Source organism: Nyctibius grandis, chromosome 9 (genome assembly GCF_013368605.1).
Source record: "Nyctibius grandis isolate bNycGra1 chromosome 9, bNycGra1.pri, whole genome shotgun sequence".
Lineage (NCBI taxonomy): Eukaryota > Metazoa > Chordata > Aves > Nyctibiiformes > Nyctibiidae > Nyctibius > Nyctibius grandis.
In genome coordinates this window covers 43,513,609-43,538,840 of record NC_090666.1, presented here as the reverse complement: position 1 = coordinate 43,538,840, position 25,232 = coordinate 43,513,609, and the positions used below count along the sequence as shown (strand labels likewise).

At 39.4% G+C, this 25,232-nt stretch overlaps 1 protein-coding gene across 1 annotated transcript in view; it reads right to left on the bottom strand.

Moving 5' to 3' along the window:
- PKP4 (plakophilin 4) overlaps positions 1-25,232 on the bottom strand; it is a 73,746-nt gene that overhangs the window by 13,142 nt on the left and 35,372 nt on the right. Inside the window, exons 3-10 of the mRNA XM_068407529.1 lie at positions 24,187-24,299; positions 14,978-15,012; positions 11,276-11,401; positions 10,921-11,111; positions 9,541-10,099; positions 6,444-6,635; positions 4,700-4,920; positions 2,323-2,451 (exon numbers count right to left, since the gene is read on the bottom strand). Coding sequence (XP_068263630.1) covers positions 2,323-2,451; positions 4,700-4,920; positions 6,444-6,635; positions 9,541-10,099; positions 10,921-11,111; positions 11,276-11,401; positions 14,978-15,012; positions 24,187-24,299 — 1,566 coding nt within the window. The remainder of the gene's footprint in view (positions 1-2,322; positions 2,452-4,699; positions 4,921-6,443; positions 6,636-9,540; positions 10,100-10,920; positions 11,112-11,275; positions 11,402-14,977; positions 15,013-24,186; positions 24,300-25,232) is intronic.

Genomic DNA, 25,232 nt, shown 5'->3' with positions numbered 1-25,232 from the left:
AAAGAGAGAGCTAAGAGTATTACTTACAAGATTAACATTAATTTTAAATTAAACAACACCACCAAAAGGCTACCAAAATATATTCTATGAACTGTTTTAAAAAATGAGCTATTTCACAATAATCATAGCAGTCCTAAGGATCCTCTAGTTCAGCATTAAAGGCGCTTTTAGAGGCCCCTTTTCTATCCTAACCTGTATAATGATTAGTTTGGCAAAGCCACGGGGCTATTTGAAATACATTAACGTGGATTTCATGGATTTTTGGCTTAAAAAGTTCAGTGTCTTTTATTGGCCATACCACAAGGAGAATAAAATTATTCTCAATGAAAACATAACTGAGATTTAGCCAAATCACTTTAAGCTGATGCTTTGAAAAACAGAACCTTCTCTTTGCTACGTTCTTGAAAATGGCCCTGGGTATCACAACGGTGACTACCTTTACCCACACCCTAAACCAGCCAGACTGAACAGGCCTGGAAAAACACGACTGAAACACAAGGTCTGTGACCAACGCCGCAGGTGATTTTACCCGTTTTGTGTGGGTATGTCACATAACCTCTTAAGTAGAATAAAAGAAATAAAATGAGAGTGGTGACATGGAAATTTTTTAGACTTCTGTTTAAAACGTATATTTTTCAAAAGGAAACCTGTATTTACACACCTAGACATCTCTACCACTAAGTTAAAACCCCAGGGGATACAAAGCGTGGTGTGCATCACCTAGACAAGCCACTGCTGCGCCAAAAGCTACCAGGAATCTGTACCTAAAGGCACTCGGTGGGCTTCAGGCTTAAAGTTATTCCTCTGGCAAGATTTCCGTAGCCAGGAAATGAATATCACCTTACAGGGTAGTTATTTGATGCAGACTATACTGAAAGCATGTCCTGCAGGATACTATAACAAAAAATTAAAGTTGCTCTTTTTCAAGGCAAATAATTCTTATTTCTGTTACTAAATAATGAAGCAACAAATAACTACTCATACTTTTCAGTTAGATCTCCCTCTTGTATGTCAACACAGCACATCAAACACTACATCTACAGCAAACATCCACAATATAGATACAAGTTATGAATGACAAAATAGCTTTATCATTTTTTCCATCTGTTCTCAGAACTTGATGAGATAGTTTTTGTGTATACAATTCAAAATAAAACTGGACTAGAAATCCATTCTTAAGATTTGTATTTTGCCGAGTCATTAACTATTTTAAACTGTAGCAGCTCTTGCTAGTTTGAACAGGCATTTCAATTTCTAAACGTAAAAAATCAGAATTCTTGTAAAATGATACATTCATGAAATAATATCTCAATATTGTATGTACTTACAGATAGATGTTCATTACATGGAAGTGTAATTTATTCATTCTGTGTAGTTTCATAGCTAATTTAAATGATAAAGATTTCCCCCTGCAATAAGTAGTTTCTCATGCTTACCTTCCATAATGAAAATGGAAACAGTGAAGAACCACAAGATCTCCTACAGATAAACACGTGCAGAGAAATACTATCCCAAGAATTCCTAAAATAAGCTGTCATATCCCTTACAAAATAGCAAGACTACCTTGTAAATCCGTTGACATCTGATTATCACTGCAATCTTTACCAGAACATCAAAACCATCACCATCTTTTCACCTGCCTTCCAGCAACAGTGAATTATGCTGGGCTATCTTCTTATAAAAGTTGCACCAACTTTAACATAAATAATATTTATACTGAAAATAACAGATAACACACATGTATGATGTGAACGAAAAAGCATATTCCTTCAGATCAACAGCTCACAGCTGCTCTGCAAAAAGAGCTGCTCTTCAAATGCAGTTTCTAGAAATTTCAACAATAAGCCGAATTTTCACTCAGATGTATCCTTCCTCCACATCATATTGACATAAATACTATCCTCTATATATTTCCAGGGCTGGATTTCTTTCCTTTGCTTGACAGCTCACTCATTCCCTACGATGCCTTAAAATGTTTTGATCAAAACCAGCGAAAAGCCTTCCAGAATTCCTGTTTTTCTCAGTCTCTAGTCATCAACAGGTCACACAAAACCAGGCTCTGGTGAACTTACTTTACAGTTCTGCTAGATCACACAACTTACATGTAAAATATTTTTATATAGTTTCCATGCAGCCTCTTATGACAGGAAAAATCTGTGTGTGTGTGTGCAATGACACACATCTAGGTACTTCAAAATCATCACACCTCTGGTACAAACAGAAACACGAAAGGGCCCAAAACACTTGGAAGAAACCAAGAAGAGGCGAGAGGTCTGGTTCTCCTTCAGTTCCCCCAGGCACAGCAAGCACTCGGTACAGTACCTCCGTTTTCACTCGGTTGTCTCCGAAGCACAGGTGCTGCAGGTAGGCAGCGGCGTTCGCCTGCACCGAGGGGAACTGGTGCTGGAGCATGTGAATGACTTCAGGCAGCTCTGGATCTCGCCAAGCAAACTCCCTTCATTAGGTGAACACAATCAAGAGAAGACATTAGTTGTATGTTTATTTACCAAGTAGAATTACTAGAGCATCTTAAGTGTTTTTCAACAATTCTGGTTTTGTTCTGGAGTATCAGGGCCAGGAGGAAACCCAGGTATGTTAGAATAACTACGAGTCACATCACCTTTTAGTCTGCCTGTTGGAAAAGGATGCTTTGTATCCTGTGCTCTTCAGTGTGCTTGGCTGTTGATCACACATACACACTAAAATTACACCAACTCAGACACTGCAGCCTACATAGATCTCCCAGCACTTACATGTGTAACGCCACAGACACCCACTTCACAATGCTGCTCAGGGGCATCTCTCCCACACTTTTTTTCTCTCAGCGCTCAACATTCTTCCTAGTCCAAAGTCAATTATACTTCAACAAAAGCTGCGCAGCCTAAAATTTCATCATCATGATCAGATGCGGGACGTGTGCGTAATTTGAGTTATTCAGGGATTGTAAACTTAAAATGATTAAAATAAACTACCCTTCATTAAACAAAATGATTTTGCGCAGACAAATCCTGGAAAAGTCATTAGACATATCCGTGCCCAATTCACAGACCTAGACGTACACGCATTAATACTTGCTGGGCCACCTTCCTTCTGTAAAGGAAGACTGAGGGGGTAAAAAAAAAATAGTATCTAAGTTTTCCCATGCTCAAAAAACCTTAGGCAAAACTGCCTTTCCAATAAACCCAGCAGCTTTCTGAATGCTCCCTCCCTCTTCTTCTGGAGCGAGGCTTTCAAACAGCCCAGTCTGAGGCTGCTGCGACACACTAACCTACCTCTGCAAGAGCACCACATGCAAATCAGAAACTGAAACATATTAAAACTAAGGTAAAACCTATCCCACTGTGAAATTAGAAGACAAGAAGGTGCATCAGCAATGAAAACGGACTCTGAATTTGTTTCAAGTTCCTTGTGATGAATGTGAAGCATCCCTGTTGTAAGTAACCGTTCTCGTAAGCCATGCCAGAGTAGGCCAGCAGTAGCACGCAGCTAGCAAGCACTGCTACTGAGAGGTAAGATTATCCTATTAACATAATTTAGATGAATGTACCATTCAGTTAAATGAAATTAATGCAGTCTCAATATCTATTAAAAAAAAAATAAATATTAATTTCCACTAACAAACAGAACAACAAAGTCTATTAAAAACAGTGTGTTTATTTTCCAGACTGAAGGCCAGGGCCAAACTAGGAAACAGCTGGATCATGCTGTGAGCCTTCTGTAACGCAGGAAGCCCAAGAGATCGCAGCGTAAGACTCTAGTCTGACAATAGCTATTAGCTATTTGTTTTTAAAGTTTATTTGGTGCCCTGATGTTTCCATATGAAAGACTCCTGCAGCACCACTGGAGCCCACGTCCTCCAGTACAAGGTTCTCTGCTTTCCGTTCCTTCTACACCAGTGCACTGTGTAACGTGCTTTCGTGACCAGGGGGTGTCTAGAAGCTGCCTCCACGGACTGGCAATCTGAGGATGGACGGGAATTTCTAGCAATCCATGCCCATACTGAAGGTAAACAGCACCATAAATCCCTCCCAGCTTTGCCTGGACTGGGTTTTGATGCTCCCATTTTAGAATACAAGGTTTTAATGAACAGTGTCTCTGATAAATTGTAAAGATACTATTGCACTTGTCACATGCCCACACCGTGTACATACACTTACAACATCAAACTAGTAACTATTTTAAAAATACCAATGTGTATTCACTTTCAAAATTGTACATTTATACATAATTTTTAAACTTACGTTGTTTTGAAAATTAAGCAGGCTGCTCATAAAGAATTCATTCAAATGAATTAAGTATGTACTTTCTAACTTTCAAACCCTGATTCCCATTCCCATAGAGAAAACTTACTACAATATCACAGGTTGTTCTGTAGAGTTACTCAAAAATGTCTGGAATAATCCAGCCAATTCTCATCAAACTTATAAGTATTTCCTGTGATAACTTCTACACGAAAATAAGCATGGAAGAAAAATGTAAGAACAACTAAATGCATAAAAGTTGCTCCTTCCTACTCGAACAGGCAGACTGCATTTATTATTTTGGCTATAAAGGTATAGATCTTAATATCTAAACTAGTCACGACTGTTGTGTGTATTCCAGTTTTACACTGTTTAAACAAAGTGCCACATATATCCACGGAATGCATTAAAAATCTTATCAGAGCCAATCTGCATGGTTCTTGAGAGCACCGCTGGACTTGCCTGGGGTCCTTCTGGATGCTGTCTATGGATGGGGATCGCGTGGTCCCGTCGTCGGCGGGCGCCGCGTGCTGCAGCCTGTTGTAGCTGGACTCCGACAGCCGGTACTGCACCGACCTGTAGGGTTCCGCGTAGGCAGCCGTCGTGTTCAGGGCATAATTGTTTCTTTGGTATGTGAGTGTGCTACGCTGACTGGACGATCTTTGCAGGTTTCCAACTCCTAGGATAAAATCAGTGTTAAAACAAGATAGGTAACAAATGTCTATGGAAGAGAAGAGGCAACACGTGGTTAAAGTGTAAGCAAGAAAAAAAAATCTGTCTTAAAAACATGTACTGTGCTCAACGTTGGGAGCTATTGCCAGATTCAGGGGAGCAATTACTCACTGTCCCAGGGAAGACAGAGAGGTTGGTTACAGAACTAAAGGTCTGGTGAAATCCGGCTTACGCCTCAGCTTGCCTCAACAAGTATTCAAAGAAATGCAACCTGTGCCATCGAGCAGAAATCAGAAATGTTCTCAGGGTTTAGAATAAAATTCGATTACTAACAGTGATGTCAAGTTGCCAACTACCAAAACAAAAGGAAAAATAAGTAAATAAAAATTTATATATTTATATGATATTTTCCTTTCCCAACTACACGTACATTTTCCCTGACAAAAAGCTGACAGGAGGATGATTTCAAAGATTAAGCTGCTTGTTTCAAAAACAGACACTTGTATGTTCCTGACTTAACAGAGTTGTTGTGGTAGCTTTTGTTCTTCCAAGGTAAGTGACACTCGGTACACAAGGAAACAGAGAAGTCCGATTTCTGGTTATCTTTCCTCACTGGCACATCCTGACAAACTTAATTTGTTTACTGTAGGTTGTAGAAGACAGGAGAGTTGCAAAAACTGTTGCCTCCTTCAACATTTCAGCTACATTAAAAAACATTAAAAAGCAATTTTCAAATGTGTGAAAACATGACATATGAATCGAACACTTCCCTATAAATATTTCTAGAGAATTACTCAGTTAAATCACTCTAATATTTTGAGAGCTTATGAAAATTAGTCCGCTATACAAATTATTAATCAACCTTAAAGAACAAACTGCACTGCAACGTGTATTACATTTCTCTTTACAAAACAATCAGTTCTAATACTAATCTAATGCCTACGCACTTCATAACATACGAGTAGCAATTCTATGAAGTAATACAGAAATATTTCAGTTTCAATGTATGATCTCCAGATACAGTATTTTAACATTATCCTTTGCTGAGAAGTTGGATAAACCCAGTATTTTTACTGAGAAATTGGCAGGAGGTCATTTAAGCCTGCAAGCTATCATTTTACTGTACTGATGAATAAAAAACTATGCACAAACTCAATCCATCAGAGAACGATGCACAGCGAACGCAAGAGGAAGCAGGACCGTTTTGTGTCATGAAATACGCTTTGCTTGGACGTACCTGAGTGTGTGATACCGAACAGAAAACGTTCTGACCCTAAGCTGACACTGGTATGTAGCCCCAAGTACTTCTTGCAAACACCACAAAAGCTTTTCAATTCCTGCTGGTTATTTTAAGTCCTTCAAACCTAGTTTCTATCTCTATTAATTTATAACATCTAGTTTTTCCTTTTAAACTGGCATTACACCTCACGTATGTTCTCCTGTGTGCCACCGGTTCCAGAAGAACTCCAGTGAGTTCAGCCTGACTCTGGGTCACAGCCAACGGCAGAGCTTTGGCAGCCCGTTACTCACCCGACCCTGTCCGGTACAACGCTGACTGGGAGCCCTGGTGGAGCTCGATTGTTCCGTGGTTTGGGCTGCGGTACACGGGGCTGTAGTAAGTCCTGCCTTCATAGATGGGGGTGATGTGCAGGTCAGGAGACACGGCCGATCGCAGTTCTTGTCCCAGCTGACTGTGCTGACTAGCATACGAACTCCTCAGCCCTAAAACCAAGAGAAGGGAAATATGTACATGGCCCACATCAATTAAAAATAATAAAGCTGCCATGCTTGAATCTGTCTTCTTTTAGCCAAGAAAAGGTGTTAGCTGGATCTACAGTTATAAAGATTTATTCTTTAAACACCTTCCCACTATTAAACAATCCCCACTGAAATATTCCTTGACAAAGCAGCATTTCTTTGATGAAAAGTTTGTCCTTACACTGACAACTTTAAGTTTTCCAACTCAATGTTTTTGGTAGCATTTAACAGTTGAAAGTCTAAAACATACAAAGTAAAAGTTAAGTCAGCATGTGCACCTCACAGATTCAGCAATGACAAGGTAAGTTGTGAACCTGACAGAAATCCAGTCGTGAAATAGGGCACAGCCTAAAAGGGGTCACAATCCTGGAGATGAAACAATAGGTAGCAGTAAGAGCAAAAGTCTTCTTGGTAGTGGCAGCAGAGATTTAAGCATGTGGAGAAAAGTCTTTATAAAGGTTTAAACAGCCCATGATGTGCACATATATATATATATTGCTGTGCTACAGCTGTATGAGAATCTCTTTTCACCTCGCCTTTCAGCTGTCCCTTCTGAGCTTCTTTTAACTTCTCTCTGCCTCATTTCACTCCAACTCCTCAGCAGGGACCTCCTGCTCCCACTTCTGCAGTGCCAGATCCACGTACATCATTGGCAGAGGTGCAGAACAGCTCTTCAGTTCCAGCACTTTGAACAGCACTGCCCACGTCAGACCTGCTGCTCCCCGTGAAGGTTCCCCCTCCACCTGCTCCATGGAAACTTCAGTCACGTTGCCTAGAATTTCTTTCCCTGCATTCCAGCCTGCTACTGTATTTCTGTAACCAGCAATGATATATCTTTAATAAAATATAAGCCAAACCTATATTTATCTTCAAACTTAGTTTACTTATATAATTGCTATCTAACACTTGGGTTTTGAATATTACACTACCAGGAAAATTCTCTTTAATTTTAAAAGCTTTTATTTTTAATTCCCTTTGTACTACAGTAAGTGTGACAATCACATACATCCCGCTTGGTCTCAGACCAGCATTCCTCATGCTTCCCTTCCTAGACTGCTAACCTAATTTTTTCAATCTCACAACATAATTTATCGTCATCCTTCTTGCCTAAAATTATATGCAGAGTTTATCTACAGCACTTACTCACTACATCAAATCATAAACTGTCAACAGAGTTAGAAAAAAGCTACCAAATAAGTATGTACCATATGGGTGGTATAGCCAAGGCAAACACATTTTTAAATGTTTAGCCATTCACAAATTCACGTAGGGCATAAAATCAGCATAATTTGTGGTTTTAAAAGATATTTTAAAAAATATTTTATAAAATTAATACTGTTTTGTCCACTTTGGCGTTACCAGTGCAGGCACTAAAGCTTTAGCAGCTATCAAAGCAATCGAATATGCTAAGTGAACTATGCAAAGGTAATCACATGATGATTACACAATAACTTCAAAATACAATTAAATATTGATGTCTAACCAAATGTATCCTGTATTTGAATATTTTTTTCTTCCAAAAATCACAGACCTGCTCTATCACAGTGTATGCAAGGAAAACTGATCACATACAAATTTGAGTTTACGGTTTCAGGTGTTATATTGAACTGTTCTCTCCAAAGAAACATGGAAACTACTTTATACTAGAAAATGTAAGAGGTTTTTTGTAACACTGAAGGATTCTTGTTCCTAGTTTGTAACACAGAGCACAGGGAAGTCACACCATTTCAGGCTTCCTGGGAAGATTACAGTGGACATGGCTATAAAATAAGATGCTCTCTAAGCTTGACTCCCACAGTTGCTAATTACTTCCTTAATACTAAAAGCATTAAATTTAAAGCATCTGCTTCTGCATTACTGATTCACTGTCCTAATAACTCCTTTTTTCTAAAGATTTATCAGTTCACCTGTTTAGACAAGGTGATATTCTCAAGCTGTGGTATCTGTAAAGTACCTTAATAATATTTTAAGAGTACAAGTGCTGTTACACCCCAAGTTATGCAGCCCACTGGACTGCATTCATTTACACTACTGAACCACCTTTCACGTCAAACTCATTATTTTCCGTGCCTTATCAAACTGGGAGATCACTGTCTTGCAGAGAGGTGAGGGAGAAGACACCTTACACTTTGTGCTGAGGAATGAGAACATTTTGGGATTTCTTGCAGTTTAATAGTCTAAAAGAAAAAAACGGGCATTGTAGTCTGTTCAAAAGAGTATATGGCCTAACTGAAAAATCAGCTTGTCTGTGCTCATTTAGATGAAGGTCAGAACAAAAAGTGACACACACAGAACTTAAAATGTAAAGTAACTGCATCTTAATAAGAACTGCCTCTGAGATGAACAGATTCTACCTTTTAGGGCTTTATTTTAAGCTCATACTACAATGATTACCCTATATTTAAGCTGAAGTACTTTGAGACAGCCTAGAAATATTAGGAAAAAAAAGACTAAATTCAGTGGTACCAAGTTACATATTTTAAGAAAGAACTAGACATAAAACTAGTTCCAGCCTAGGATCTTTTACTTTGTGTATAATCTGCACATATATTTAAATGTACTTTATCTTGGAAAATACCGAAATGCCTCTGTTTGGAAGACATTAAATTTCACTTAGCTGCTCAAAACATACGATTAATTTAATGCATGGCTAGCAATCTAGTAATGAAAGAGGAAGACAGCATTCACAGGTATGGTATGATTGATACGTAGCGTTTGACATCAGTATTTACATCTGATTGGATGCACCCACCACAATTATGTCCCAGTGCTACGACGTCTCACCCACAAAACGACTACTGTGTTAAAGGTTCTGTACAGCTGTAGGTTTGTACCAAGTTTTAAGCTGTGTCTTTACCTTGTTACTAACCTGTAAGGCTGTCTGGGCGTGGAGGGACCATCCTCTCGTAGATCTCATACTGCTGTCCGTACTGTTCGATATCATGGATTGTCCTTTGCAGCGTTGTTCCCAAATGCTGTGGAACTGCAGTCATGCCAGGACGCTTCGGGGAGGAAGATCCCAGCTGAGTTTGGGACGGAGAACCCACTCTGGTCTGTACATCAGCAAGGGCAAGAGGAGAGCCAACTCTGACCGACGTTTGGTACTGGGAAGCCCCGCCGTTGGGGTTGGCCGTCTGTCTGGATGTGACCGAGCCGATGCGCCGCACAGTCGCGGGGGAGGCAGGTCTCTGTGCGGCGTAGGGGGATGCTGCCCGCTGTGCTGGCAGAGTGGTGGAGGAATACGCGTGAGAAGCAAGGGATCTCTGCTCAGCGACCGATGGAGAACCATACCCGCTACCCAGGGACGTTCGCAGCGAGCCCCTCGAAGGGGAAACGCCCGTGCTGACCATGTAAGAGGGAGACTGCGCTCTGGATGGGACTGAACTGACACGTCTCATGACTCGGTTGGTGGCAATATTCACTGAAGGCTGTTTAAAAACAAAAACATCTATTAGTTCCATCAGTTAGGCCATGTAGCAGATACTTTTCTCCCATAAGACAGAGCAGTCAACAAGAGACACACACAATTTAACAATTTATAAAGCAGCTGAAGGGTAGCTTTTACCCTAAACAGAATTCCTTCAAGTTTTCCTACAAAATAACTTTTTTCCTAATGAGTATTTCCTAATATACAAAACAGCAATTTAACATTAAAAAGCCACCCGTTCCTCGCTCTTATTTGGCTTTCTATGTTAATGTGCACCTACGCTTGCTTTCCTCACTACGCTACCACTTTGGAAATCCAGGAACAGCAATGCAAAGAGTTCCAGCACAAGCTCATAAAGCTGTGTCACTCTCTTACTGTCATTCTGATTAATGAAAAAGAAGGGGAAAAAGCCAGAAACAGTAGAAGGTACAGGAACACAAACAGCACCTTCCTTTAAGCACTATGTCTACATACAGGCTAAATTCTAGGACGTTTTCCCTAATATCACAACTGAATTTTAAGTGAGTGACACTTCCTTGACATTATATCAACAGCATACTCTGCAGTCTGGAGTCCTCAGAAATTTTACTTGATTGCAGCTGCAGTGAACGAACCAGATCACATGCATGCTGATTTCAGCAAACAAATCCATGTCTGCTGCAAGCCATTTCTTCTTTTTTAACCAGTGAAGGTGTTAAATGAAAGTGTAATTTTATAACATTAATTCCAGCCCATACAAAGGCAGGCCAAGCTATAAAATGATTGTCTTTTAAAACCGTGTTGCAGACGGTGTACAGACAAAGTGTGCCCTTTTGAACGTACCTGGACTGATGTCTGCCCTTCAGCTCGCGAGCTCCTCACCAAATGGTTATTGGCAGTTCCAATGAGGGAATGCTGCTGCCTGTTTTCTGATTTGCTCAAGTTTTGGCTGTTATGGAAACTGCTTACTTCCTGGTAACCGCTGTCAGAATAAGAATTCATTTGTGTTGAACTTCTTGAGTTACCTACAGACCCTGGAGATACAAAGCCAGCATCAGAATAAAAGCAACAAACAACTTCACAAAAATAAAATATTATATAACTTTGATATTTCTTGCATTCATAATTGTATTACATTTTTACACAGTCAATACAGAAATATATTCTAGTATTTAAAATGCACACAACAGACCCTCACTTTCATGGAGAGATGTCTGTTCTGGTGAGCAGAGGTTCCCTTGCTCTGGTTCTGTCCTACTGTCATAGGCATTGGTATGAGCACTCTCTGACACCTGGGGTTTGTTCACACTGGTGGCCGGAGGATCTGAAAGAATAAATTAATTAGATAAATCCAACGTTTCTTATGTCAGTTTCCTGCAAACTCAATCATAACAATTTTCTCACACATACTAATGAAGAACTTACTTCCAACGTAAACAGCGTCTACTGGTAGATAGGCATCATCTACCAAGCTAAATGCAAAGGATGTTAATACTAGTGTCTGAGAACCTCGCTTCCTGTGGTTTTGATGTAGTTCTACAATTCTAATTTTTCAAATGCATGTTCCAAACTATTTTAATGAAAAATGTAATTGGTTACCTAGTAAGTAGAGTAGAAACATTGTGCAACTGTGTTGTAGTGCACAGATAGCTACCACTTGTCTTAAGGTCCTATAATCTCAAGAGCTTCGTAAGTAAAAGGCTGAGCTGAATTTCGTCCCTGTTTGAGTACCACCAACAGAAGTTGCTGCAAGTTTTATACATTTTTTACTTCATATACTACTATCCAAATGTTTACTTTTTAACAACTCTTAAGCTAACTTCAGTTCTAAGAATATTAGCTGAACTTTATAGACAGCAAAGGAAAGTGTCATCATACGTAAGAGAAAGCAAAGGAGGCATCACGCCACTATTATGAAGAAAGGAAAAAATTAAACGCAGTCTGGAAAAAAAGGACAAAGATGAGGACATGAAACAAGAAGAAAAACTGAATCAAAATTATTTTGACAGAAATATTAAGCATTCAATTGTTATCATGTTGTTGATGAAGAACAGGCGTCAGAGATGCAGTACAGAATCACAGAATCGTTTTGGTTGGAAAGGACCTTTAAGACCATCGAGTCCAACCGTTACCCCAGCACTGCCAAATCAAAACCATCTAGTAAAATTTGACACTAGTTAATTTACTACAGTAGTATTATGACCAAATTTAATTAATATTTAATAAGAAGTGTTACTACAGACCATAAGTGACATCAGTGGGTATTACATGTTCTTTAGGATAAAACACTTGTGGGGACTGGGACATTTAAATTATGGTTATATTCAACTTCGATATTATCATCTCCAATCTTTTTTGTTTAAATAAGAGAGGCCCTGTTATTTTAGTTACTTGATACTACATGATACTAAATCAATGTCAGACTGACAAATGATCCGTTTTGGGAGAAACCCACAGGAAGAATGAGGTTCAGTTGTGCAGCTGTACAGATGTTCCTGAGACAGGGGGCTGAGCCAGAACCTCGCTGCCATCACACTTTTGCCACCAAGCAAATGAAAAAATAAAGCCTGTTTGGGCTCTCTAACAAAGGCAAGAATGCACAATAAACTGAATTGTTGTATTTCTGTCTCTGCTACTATAAATCATGAGGAGAGTGCTCTGAATAAAATAACAGCCTTTTTATAAATGGCTGCTGATCTAATATTCCATTTATAAGGATCTGCAAAACAGCATTTTATATTTCTGTTAAAAATTCTGTATGATTCTACTGATGCATAAAGCAATTACAGCTACGGTCACGTCTTATCACATCATCTGCTGATGTGTTTTGATATAAACTACTATCTGCAGTCAGGAAAAAAGGTGATTTAAGGGAGTGTTTTCATTCATCTTTAACTTCAGTACTTTTCAGCTTGCAGTTGGTAAAGCATCATCTAGTGACACTTCTTCAAAACAAAGCTCAAGAGTGAATCTCTAAGTAAAACCTACAACCATGCTATAATCACAACATAAATGTAAACATTAAATGAAATGCATATCAGAAAATTCTAAGCAAAAAAATATCTTTTTTTCAAACATGCCCACTTCTGAGCAATTACTCCAGAAAAGCCTTACTTTAGATACATAGATGTGAGAAATATACATCTAGATTTATATCACTGCATACAGTATTTAAACAGATACATGATTTTTTGCCATATGTTAAGTGACTTCTTAGCAGGGATGTGCACAGAGATTTCTGAATAAAAGAAACACATGAATGGGAGGAGAATTAAAGGACAAAATAAAAACATGAGCTGGAGAGATCAAAGAAAGAGAGGAACTCATAGGAAGCCAAAGAGAAAAACAAACAATTCTGTGATTCTGTAATAGACAAACAATAAGTTACAGGAGAAACGGAGGAAATGGAATGCAACTGGATGAGATAAATCAGTAAAACAATGACCGAGATCTGTCAGAAGGTATCTTTACCAGTTGTGAACTGTCACTGGAACGTTACAGAACCAGGGGAATAATGTGATTAAAAAAAAAACCCCACAAAAATAATTTTCACATTGAAAGAATAAGTAAAATTAATTTCTCAATTACTTGAAAAAAAAATTTGACTTCTGTTTACAAACCTTGTTGTTGAGAATATTAGATTTTAAAGAAAGGAAAAAAGCTAATGTGTGCCTCACCTCAGCTGAGGCGACACCACAATGGCAACTGGAACCATGTAAATACAATTACACACAAGTTTAAGAGCTTAGCCTTTAAATAAAACAAAAACCAGGAAGGTGAAGGGAAAGCAAATAGTTTGAGGTATTTATTTACCTAAAATAGTCACAATTATGGTAATTACGAATATGGTTGAGTGAACAAGCAGGTAACTATGATGTGTCACTCCTCCATCAGCAGAAACGGGATCGCTGTCAGAACTGCATGCATCCTTATATAAAGATATGATATTTATACTATGCAGAACTCGGGTAATAAAACTTTTAACAAGCTACCTAAAACGCTAATTGCATTTTGATTACATTAGACCGGTTTTGCTTACTATGACGTTCTCTCAAGAGTACGTGGTTGAACTAGAGAAACACGATCCAGGGCAAAAAGCAACGTGCAGCGAGTCACGGTCCCATTTCTGGTCCTGCTGCGTGGTTCTGACATTTCCCTTCTGCACACACACCCCATCACTCTGAAGAGACGACCCTGTTCAGAAGATCGACTCTTCAATGGTAACTAATGTAACTGATGCAAAAACCCTAACCAGTTAAACGCTCTGATCCGTGAAGGACGGACTGGATTATTCCAAGACACCTCAATGTCACTTTTAAGACACAGTCCTATCCATCCCACCTAATACTCTCAAGAGTAGATGTACAAGTACTACAAGACAAATGTTTCTTGCTTTGGGAAGAAAGTTCAAGCTCTCCTGAGATACAAAAACAGAAAAAGCACTCTCAGAAAACCCTTCGCTTACTGGAGATTTTTCTCAGTTAGGTAAGGATATCTGTGAAAAGAAAATCCGTTTTCAAGCTTAAAACATACAGTATTTTTACGATCCTTACCTGCCAAGGGGAAGACTCAAGAGTATTTTTGAATTCATTGCAAAGGAGACCCAACACAGGAGACTTTTGTTACGGTCACATCTCGCAGACAAATGCAAAGACACAAAAAGGTGCAAGAAAAGTACCTGCAACTACCTCTAAGCCAAAGCAACCTTTACAACAACAGAGGAACACACAAGCCTTTCACGTGTGAGACAGAGGGTATTAATGTTACACTGTAGAGAAGATACTTGAAGGAGACATGTAGCATTGCTGCTAACGTTCAGTTCACTGCAAAACAAGAAACGAATAGCAAGAAAATAAAGTTTTTCGGGCTTAAAGCAAAATGTACACGTAAGAGAGAATACCTGGCGACCTCCAAGGGAATGACTTCTCAGTAGAGCTGCAGAAAGAAAAACAATTATCACAAAAATGAACCACGTGGCTAGTTTGGAGTTATTTTTTTTTTAACCAAAGCATACAAACTTGTACAAAACCCCCAGCAGATAAAGTTTCAATAGCCCATGTAGGTAACACTGCAGCACTTTACACCTGCCAACTAAACCGTTGGTGACTGATTTTAATTTTGCATTATTCAATGGGAATGCCCCGTAACTTACTGTATGGCACATTATCGAGCAGCGTAACCTGGCTGCAACAGGACAGGTAGGAGCATGATTTGTGCTACGCACTTCCTACCTAAGGTGCAATGACGTAAATAAAACAGTACCCAGCAAGTGTTCACGGTCGTGTGTGTGTGTGATAGCAGCAAACCAACCCCTGCAAAGGCAGGCGCATCTGCTGCTCGTGGCAGGGTCTGCCGAAGGAGGGTTGGGAGTCACAATTGCAGAGCATTTGGCTTCTACGTGTAAAGCAGGTTGAAAAAAAAGAGCAGAAACAGACCTACAAGTTCTACTGCTATTTTGTTTTCCACTTTTCCAGAGAGAATTCGGATCTTTCACGTATGATGAGGAGTCAAACCATCTGACATACCAAAACACGTGCGCCTCTGAGTGCAACAGTAACGGGTTTTACATTGTCAAGGTAAAGAAACAACTATTCCACAAGATCAAGCAGGTGTTTTATATCCGTGCAAACCTCCACTTCTCTTGCATTTTTCCAATAACTATTTTATATCAAACTATCTTAACTATTCTGTTTCTTCTACAAAGCAATCTTCTTCCATGTGCTGGTAACAGTATTGATGCATGACTACCTTTGCAGACAAATGCAAAATCCATCCATGTATTATTAAAATTAGATACATTTTTCCATAGAAATATGTAAGTATTTCCTCACTTGACATATGAACTATCAAACTTTGAATAGGAAATCATTTTTGCAATGATTATAAGCTGCTATTTTCCAAACAAGAAGCTATTTAAAGGAATAACAGGCAAGTCCATCAGATTTTATGTCTAAATAGCAGCACGAAACTGTGATTTTGGGTAAGATGTATCTATTTCTAAATTAGTATTATTTATTTTACCTCTTTCTTCCACAGCTACCAATTACAAAAAACTTTAGCACAGCAACATGAACAATACTATATGCTTATTTTCTAAAATAAAAACAATCATTTAGGAGCCTTTTTTGGAAACAAAGTATTTATGTATAAGACAGTGCTAAACTCGCATACCAGCACAAACTAAACTACAATTACAATGAAATTTAAAGAAAAAAGAGAATTCGAATGCAGGCTTCGAGTGTCTGAAAGCCAACTTTGTATCTAGGGAGAAACAGAATTTTTACTACGCATTATCACAGAATCACAGGATCAATCAGGTTGGAGAGACCTCTGGGATCATCGAGTCCAACCATTGCATTGGCTCTTCTTGCCCTCAGTCTACAATTTTAGTGTCTTCCCCGAAACTCAGCCACTGCGACCGTGTGAGTTCTGTCATCCCACCCAAGTGCAAAGTCAGGTGGATTAGTTTAAACTGCCTTTAGTGGTATAGTTTAAATTGGGATTTAAACAAACCCGGATTTTGCTTGACAGCACCTGCTAAGGCGTTTCAGGAAAGAAGGTCACAGCCTCCAGCTAACTGGGGGTAATAAATGGCCACGGATGGTTATTGCTTAAGCTGTTACAACTTTCTCCACAGAAGAACAGCCTCAGTGAACGTGGTACACAAGCCAGACAGCTCTGAAAAACCAAAGTATCCAGAGGCACCAGGAGCTCTGCAGAAAGGAACTGTGATATCCTCACCTGGCTATTCCAGAGCAGTAACCAGTGCCAAGACCACCAAACCTCAATTTTAGCACAGCCTTGGGCTAAAGTTCACTCCATTTAAATAAAAAGTTAAAAATATTTCTCATTTCTAGTACGCTACCATTGAATCTAACCAGTGCATTAACTGTAGAATGTGTCTTTGGCATATTTTGGGGATAGTAACTACGCACCAAAGCAAATTCTGCACAACTTTACTGGTTTTTTTTGCTTGCAAACTGAACCTCGCAACTAATTTGATGAAACCTTTAAAAATATTTCTATTGTTAAAAATTCATGAGGAAATCTGTACCAAAACTGGTGTTGAATTCAAAAGAATTTGTATAAAACTGAATTAATTTTAATTATTGAAAGCTGTGTTCTGAATGTTAGTTAATCTACATGAATTCTTTACAGAGCACAATCTTTACTCCTCATCAAGCAAACCTGGATGTAACAGGTTCTCTAATCAATTACTGTCAGCCTATTCATTAATACTTTGCTCCACCGAAATGAAGAAATATGAAGACCATTTGACAGACACGGTGAACCTGGCCCCAGAATTCTCATGCTACCTGAACGCCAAGTTTTACACTCTTCACCTTTTACTTCACTCCTCAGCCTTTCTTATGCCTTATGAGGAGATGACAACATCCTGAGGTGCCAGCAAAGGTAAGAAGTGCTGAGCACACAGAAATACTTTACTCTCACACACACAAGACTATAAAAGCCCCCAAAGGTATCTCTACCCAACACACCTGGCCAACTGAACTTTCTTGACATGGACAGGACTCATGAACGATAAAGGCTGCTCTGACTATGGGTCATAAGCAGAAAGCTACTTCATGAACAATTAGACTGGTTTAGAATTTACCTTCATTCTTAGTAAATTATTTTTGCAAAAGTCCAGCATCTACCACCCACTGACCTCATCATCTAATTTTGTCAGCTTACAGGTGAAACGTTTTTACCAATCTTTCAGCTTTGATAAGCACGTCTAACGCATTTCATCCTGCTGTTTAAAACCAGTGTGGTCACACACCGCCCTACCGACGAGACGCTGCTGCCCGTAGCCAGCCACTGCGCTGCCTCCTCCTGATAGTAACGTGTAGTGTATCTAAAGAGAGCCCATACGTGGGGCACTGCGCTTCTGAAAACGCTTAATGTTAGCCCACTACTATCCTTGAAAAAGAATTAGGTTAGTAGGGTAGACACACAAAAATTATATTTTTCTTTTAGAACAGTTTGGTATGATGTATATAGTTTCCAATTAAAGAAGTTAGAGATAAATATTATTACAGTATAGCACCTCTTTTTAAATGCCATGGAAAGAGAGCACAGACAAAATATCAGACATACCGCCATGTACATGAAAAGAATTTTCTCTTCTCAATCGGCTTCGCAAGAGCACAAAGAATTAATGAAACAAAGCCATAACTCCACACTAAGTGTATATAAAATATACACACTGAAACACTGATTTTTTAGCCAGTAACCAAGTGTTTGGTAACTGAAGATAGAGCATGTATACAAACTCTGCTGAAATCAATCTATTCACTTTTGGGTTTTGATCCTTTGCATTTTTTTCTCACTTGCATTTCCTAAGTATGTGGATTTTTTTTTTGTTTTGTTTTTTGTTTTGTTTTGTTGTTGTGGGGTGGTTGGTTTTTTTTGGTTCCCTTCTCAATTTCACACTGTTTCTTTGCCATCTTATAGCTTTAGTTCAAAGCTGATGTATTAAAACACAAAACTGAACCAGCTGCCAATCTGGAAAAGAAAAAATGATCAGATAAATGGAAAAGGTTTCGTATGAAGTCATTTAGAGACCAAACGTACTAAGCTTCACTAGCACCACTTTGCATTCTCCAAGCGATACCTCTCAGATAAACGCTTTCCAGCTTTGGATTTCCAGGTTAGAAAAGGAGGTCAAAATTCATCTCAGTCAAACAGCTACGACAGCTCAAGGGCTCGGCCACACTTCAAGGCGGAACTGGCCGGTCGAGGCCATGGCCAGGTCTCTGACAGTACCTGTGCATGGGATAGCGAGGCCACAGGAACAATACTAGTATTTAAGAAAATTGCAGATTTCTAATTTTTGTTACGATGCCTTAAGCAGTACACTACTTTTTAAAAATTATGTAAACACAACTCTGACCTTCCGTTTCTAGACTGGGCAGTTCATTTATATTCTCGGTGCTACATACACCTTTTGCAGGTATTATATGACACGGAACAGTTTAAGCCTATTATCTTAGCAAGTATTCCATAAAACAAAATGTATTTCTGATTTAAACACTTGAGAGAAAAGCAGTGATTTCCATTGCCTATCTTAACTGCTTGAATACACCTCTGTTGTCATCAAGAAAAGGCAACAGCTGAAAAAATTAAGTATTATTTATAAAATATTTTTTAAACGGTGAAAAGCTGTAAAAAGCTAAACATAATTCTGTTGCAAATGCATGCACTCCACACATATTTCTTTATTTTAGTTCACTGCTTGGCTCAGCTTTCCTCATTGGCACACACCTGTTCGACCATCTCCAGAACGAATTAGCAGTCCCTCAAGTACCATTTCAGCTAGAGGACGCACCACAGTAACGACCACGGCACTCGCTGCCCTGTCAGTACTTCAGGCAGCCTCAGAGGGGGGCAGGTTAACACGGACCTCCTGATCCATCATAATTGTCCACCAGAGACCTTAGGTCATCTCACACAAGTGCTCGTACGAGCAGTTGCCCCACTTCAGCTGACACACCGTCACCTCCTGCCCCTCAGCCTGTACCCTGCGGTAGACGTACGTTCACAGTAAAAATAACAACCCTGGTTTGTAGCCCAGTCTGCTGTTGGGTAAGATAACAAGTATTTACACACGCAGCTGAAGTCAGTATTAAATCATCACTCTCCAATTTATCACCAGAGCAACTCATCAGCAAGGTACAACTTTTGCTCTTTCATACTCGAACCCCAGCAGCGCTGTCAGGCTGAACGTGCCGCTGCTCGCCCTGGAACGCCCCGCGGCGGCGCGCGGCCCGGACGTGTCTGGCACCTCACTGCTCCTCAAGTGGGACAAAAGTTACGCAGCTCAACACGACGCGGGCTGGCTCTCCAGCAAAACCACTTGCTCTGTTTACACTCTTTATAAGCATTCTCCCGTCTTACGAGGAAAAAAAAGCGTGACCGTGAAATGCAGTTCGTGTTCATCTCCCAGGACGTTAATAGCACTCACAGAGCGCAGCATCACTGAATCTCCTGGGAATACTTTTCACTGCTGCAGAAAGTGCACGTTGTATTTCAACTGGCATTGGGGAAAGCGGAGAGGATAAACCATCCCAGTAGCTATGAAATACACCTAATTTTACAAACCTCAAAAGACTTCAGGTAAGCAGATTATTACTCAAACTGATCGTTCAGTACTTGAAGTGTTAAATTTTTTACAGTATTTACTGTACGGCCAAAGGGCTTGTGTTCTGGTGAAGCCTAGGGTGCCACTGCTGCACTGTTCTTCTGTTAAAGGGCTTGTGACAAGCTGCTATTACGAGTGCCGTATTTTACAATTTAATTAATAAGCATAAGCCTTTTGGTTCCCAACACCACTCAGTTTTCACGAGCTACACGCAACAAATAACTCACAAAAAGAATCAGCTGACTGTGAGAGCCATGCAGCCAACTCCCACCGAGGTCAGGCAATGTGTCTGATAAAGGCGTCTGGCTGCTGCCCCTTGGTACACACGGGTATCTACCTGCACCAGCACATCCTCCAACCCCTCTGGCAGCCCAGAACCGAACCCAATTGAACCAGTAACGCTGCAGAAGGAAAGGCAGCTGCAATGCTGTATCTGTTTGTATGGCAGCCTTAATGGCCCAGTGGCTTCTTCACAGAAACCTGTGCGTGTTACAGCGTGAATCGCAATTAAGATACAACCGAAACCTCACATTGTTTTCCTCAGTCTATCACCTCTGATCTTGTAACGTATAACATGGGTAAAAATATTTAATGCTTACATGTAACACTGATCATGTATCACTTCAGGCTCTTCAGGGGTTTGAAAGTATATGGGATACCATGAAATACCTTAGGAGTGCTGAGCACAATACCCATTTATTACAATAATTGTGAGAAGAAATAATTTTAACAGGCAAGTAACCTACAGGCACACAAAAAGCTGTACTGGAGCCCAGGGCTGCAGCTGATCTAGTGCTTTCTTCTCCACCCCTTACACTACAACTGCTTAGGGTCTGCAGATCTGTTCTTGTTCTCATCCGTCACACTCCTCTTCAGAGAGCAAAACAGCCAACTGCTGTGTGTCGTTTGCTTTTACGACACAGTTGCAATACAGGTGGGCAACAGACTATGAAACCTAAACTACAAGTACCTTCTGTTTGGTTCGCTTTGTTCATGTGACTTAGGGACTAGCAGTAACAGAACAATCTGTGCCTCTGAAATGAGAGTCCTTCATCACCAGTGCCTGCCTCCACGTGGATTTATCCCGGCCTACATCTCCACGGCCTGCACTCCACCCTGTGCTAGCCTTTGGGCTCATGGCCACGAAGGTTGGCTCAGAAGCTCCATGTCCTTGCTGCAGAGTTTAAGCTGGTTTAAGGTACTGATGTCTCATTTCCCCCTTCCCTCGCCAGCTGTTACCACGACTTCCTTGGGCTGGCCCTTGTGCAGCTGGGCAGTGAGCCGGCGCAGCGGGATGACCTGACACGCAGAACAGCTCCAAGCCCAAGCTGCAACCCCCCAGAGAGGCGTGCGCTGCTGCAGGGGCAGCCGTGGCTTCGGTCAGCACCTGCTTTGAAAGCAGCACCACCTCCAGGCCAAGGCCGGCACGCAGGAATCCAGTTTAGAAGTGGGTAAATCAGAGGCACTGCTGCGACCACTGAGGTCAACAAAGCCTTCAGCTGGACCTCTGAAATGAAACGCTCCCAAACGTTTAACCACATCACAGGAGATTAAAGCACTCGCTTTGAAACAAAGCACTGTTGATTTCCCCAGGGACAGAAAACTTGAACAAAGGATAAAAATAAAACGGTGTACACATATTATGCTCTAATTTTGCTCGCTTTTTTAGTCTTTGTCATTGTTTTGGTGTTGTGTGTGGTGGTGTGGGTTTTTTTTAAGCTATAAGAAACATCATCTCGCTCTCTAAATGCTTCACTTCTGTGTGTTTCGGGGAGCAGGCTGTTAGCTGTCTGTGACCAATCTCCCAACACAGCATTCAGTTTCCATGCCTTTTCTCTTTGTGTTTATTTAATGTCTTGTCAGCCTTACCAAAACATTTACATCACCTAGTTTGGGGAAGCAGGTACCTTTTTACTATAAATTTGGCTGCTGTATTTGCGTCTGCTGTGATACTGCTCTGTGAGATCGTTTTACCTTGATTCTCTCAACAACTCTTCTAACTGCACTGGAAGCAACTGGTTGTGAAGAAATGAAAGCATCTAATTCAAATACAGATTTTTCTTTTTCCAGCTTCTCACACATCCCTTAAAAGGGACATCCACATTAAAGAATAAGTGAAAAAATTAACGAAGGACACACACATCTCAGAGCATATTTTCTAAACCAAGTTTGAATCCCTTGTCCCTCAGTAACGTAGCACAGCATTCCCATCCATACAGGACCAGACTCCGCTGGGTTAAGAAAATTTAGAAAAATAAGAACAGTGGTCAGAAGAGAGAGGTGTCTGTAAGAACTAAGAATATAATTAGGCTTTTATTCTAAATGTGCAAAACATTTTATCAATAACTATGGAAAATTTTTGGCCCAGAAAACAAGAGCTTGAAGAGTTTGTCTAGATTCACAAATGTGTGCTCATACTAAAGGACACTACAAACCAGTTTATGTGCTAGTATTTTTTCCCCCTAAACTTTCATCATCTTTTTTTTCATACAATAAACATCATTTAGCGATAAGGAAACAACCAAAAGAAGAAATGACTTCATGATGCTATAAATTATGTCTTCCACCTTGGTAAATGTTAGTATTTAATAGAAGTACAGGATGTAACTGTGCAGACACTGGTAATTGTACCTTATCTCAAAAACTGCACAATATTACTTGTGGGACAAGCTAACTCTGGTGTACGTGAAATTCTCTGGACTTGGGACGTAGAAACACCTTTTAATTTGTATTACTCAGGCAAATTCACTGAAAATGGACATTCAAGACTGAATAAATGGTGGTTGGAGGCATAAAATACCTCAAGCTTTTTACTCATTCTTCCACAGGAATTTAACTTTTTTAGCTTTCAAAACAAAATCTGAGCAACAGCTGGAGAAATGTTTGGATCTAGAGGGAAGATAGGCAAGCACGAAGGGTATAAAATAGTCACCTTGTCCAAGGAATATTTTTGACTATTTCAAAGTTCCTTAAACAAAAGTTCTCATGCTAGTAACAATACTGTCAAATGACAACTCAGGTCAAGTAGTGTGATGTATAAAACCAGCTGTGTTAGCTGGTACACTGGATATTTAAATTTATTTTTACATAATCGCCTCCTGTTTTTAAGTTTTTGTAGGAACAACTTTCCATTTAACTTGCAGAAATATTTATTATGGCCACAGAATGATACTCAAGTTTATTGCTGAAAGAATACAGGAACAAACAGTATTTAAGGCAAGAAATAATAACATTCAGAGCATACTCTATGTTCATGCCAACATGAAGTTTGCTGTAACCCGAAATGCAGGTATAAATGTTTCATGAGAGCACATTCAGAGTCAAGAGCTACCAATTATTTGATACGCTGGGAATGAATGAGTGCCCAAACACATTTAGAGTTAAAGAGTTTGCTAAGGAATTAAAAAAAAAAAAAAAAAAAACCAGAATACTAGTTACAGCTGAAATATTAACAAAATGCTTTGCTACAGTTATTGTCATTGTATGTGAAATACGTTACGTATGTTTCACACTATTTAAATATGCTAACAACACACGTACAGCAAGATGTTCCCTGAAAACAAATGTAACAACAGAAAGTATTTCAGAAAAGCTGGATGAAACTAGATGACTTAATTCAGGGAAAAAAATAATAGGATTACTGCATTTAACTAGCACTGTTACTTTGATATAAATATGTATGTCTACTGTATTTCTCTTCGGCTGAATCTTAGAAGAAAAATTCAAGATATTTAAAGAGAAACTAAAGTTTCACATACACTCTATGGAAAATGTAATCAGTTATTAGAGAGGCCTCTTTAAACTGTCCCATAACTCTTTATAGCAAATCTTCTTTTTTTTATACTTCAGATATTAATGGAAGGTGAACAGCTATCAGTGAAAATACATGTATGTAGGACATCAGCACCACTAAAAAGCGCTTTAATTTATGGGACATATGAAAGTAAAGTCATCAGGACCTGTACCTTGTGCTGGCGATACTTGGTGATTCTGCTCCAAGCCTACATCTCTCTAGCTGATTAGCCACAATTTGCCTTTCCACTTCCAGTTCTCTGGTAAGTCTTTGAAATTGGAGCTCCTGGAATTTCAAAATAAAAGAAAAGCATTCTTGATGTTAAAAAATGGGTGTGGATTAATTCTGAAACAATCACTGTTTCATCACAATCATGTTTCTTGTTTTGACTCTTCCTTAGTGGAATAAACTATTAGAAGATTAAAGTGGGAATTTAATGGTTCTCTAAATTCGTGACTCATGCAAATATTGATTTATCACCTGTTACAAAAGGAAAAACATGTTTAAGCATTTGTGGATTTTATTCCTCCTGCAATTAAAATTTTTCTGTCTCCTTATGTTGCCACAATCTAACAAAATCAGTGCCTACAAAGTCAGTCTTCAATTTCATCTACAAACGAGGTATACTGGAAAATACTGTATCCTAAACTTCCCAATTGCAGAACTTCAGATCCTAAGCTATGTTCTGACTTCTGTATTCAAAAACTTAAAATCTATTATTTCAATCCAGCTAAGGGTAGAGATGTGCTACTTCACCTTTCCATTTCTTGGCCAAAGGTACCAAACTCAGCCTTGTAACAGGGTTTTGGAGCACAATGCTCAGAGGGAGACATGGGAAACACAAGCCTGCACGGAATGTTTGCTATTACAGTCTGGAAACATTTTCTATAAACACAAACTTTGAAATCTACACCATGTCATCAAGAGATATTAGTGATGTTTTCATCCACATTTAGCTTTGTTAATGACAGAAAAGGATTCTACTGAGCAATTGTATTATTGTCCAAACTGATATTCTGCATCCCCTGAAGTTTAAGTAAACTGTCCAATACTATTTAAAAATAGGTGAACACTGATATTTAATAGTCTGATGAAGCAGGTCTTATATCCAAGTCAAACACAGCACAGAAGCATTCCTTTAATTTTAAAGTGCAAATTACTAATAAGGGTTTTTTTTCCTGAATGTAAATCATTTAATTGCATTACACAGTAGTCGCA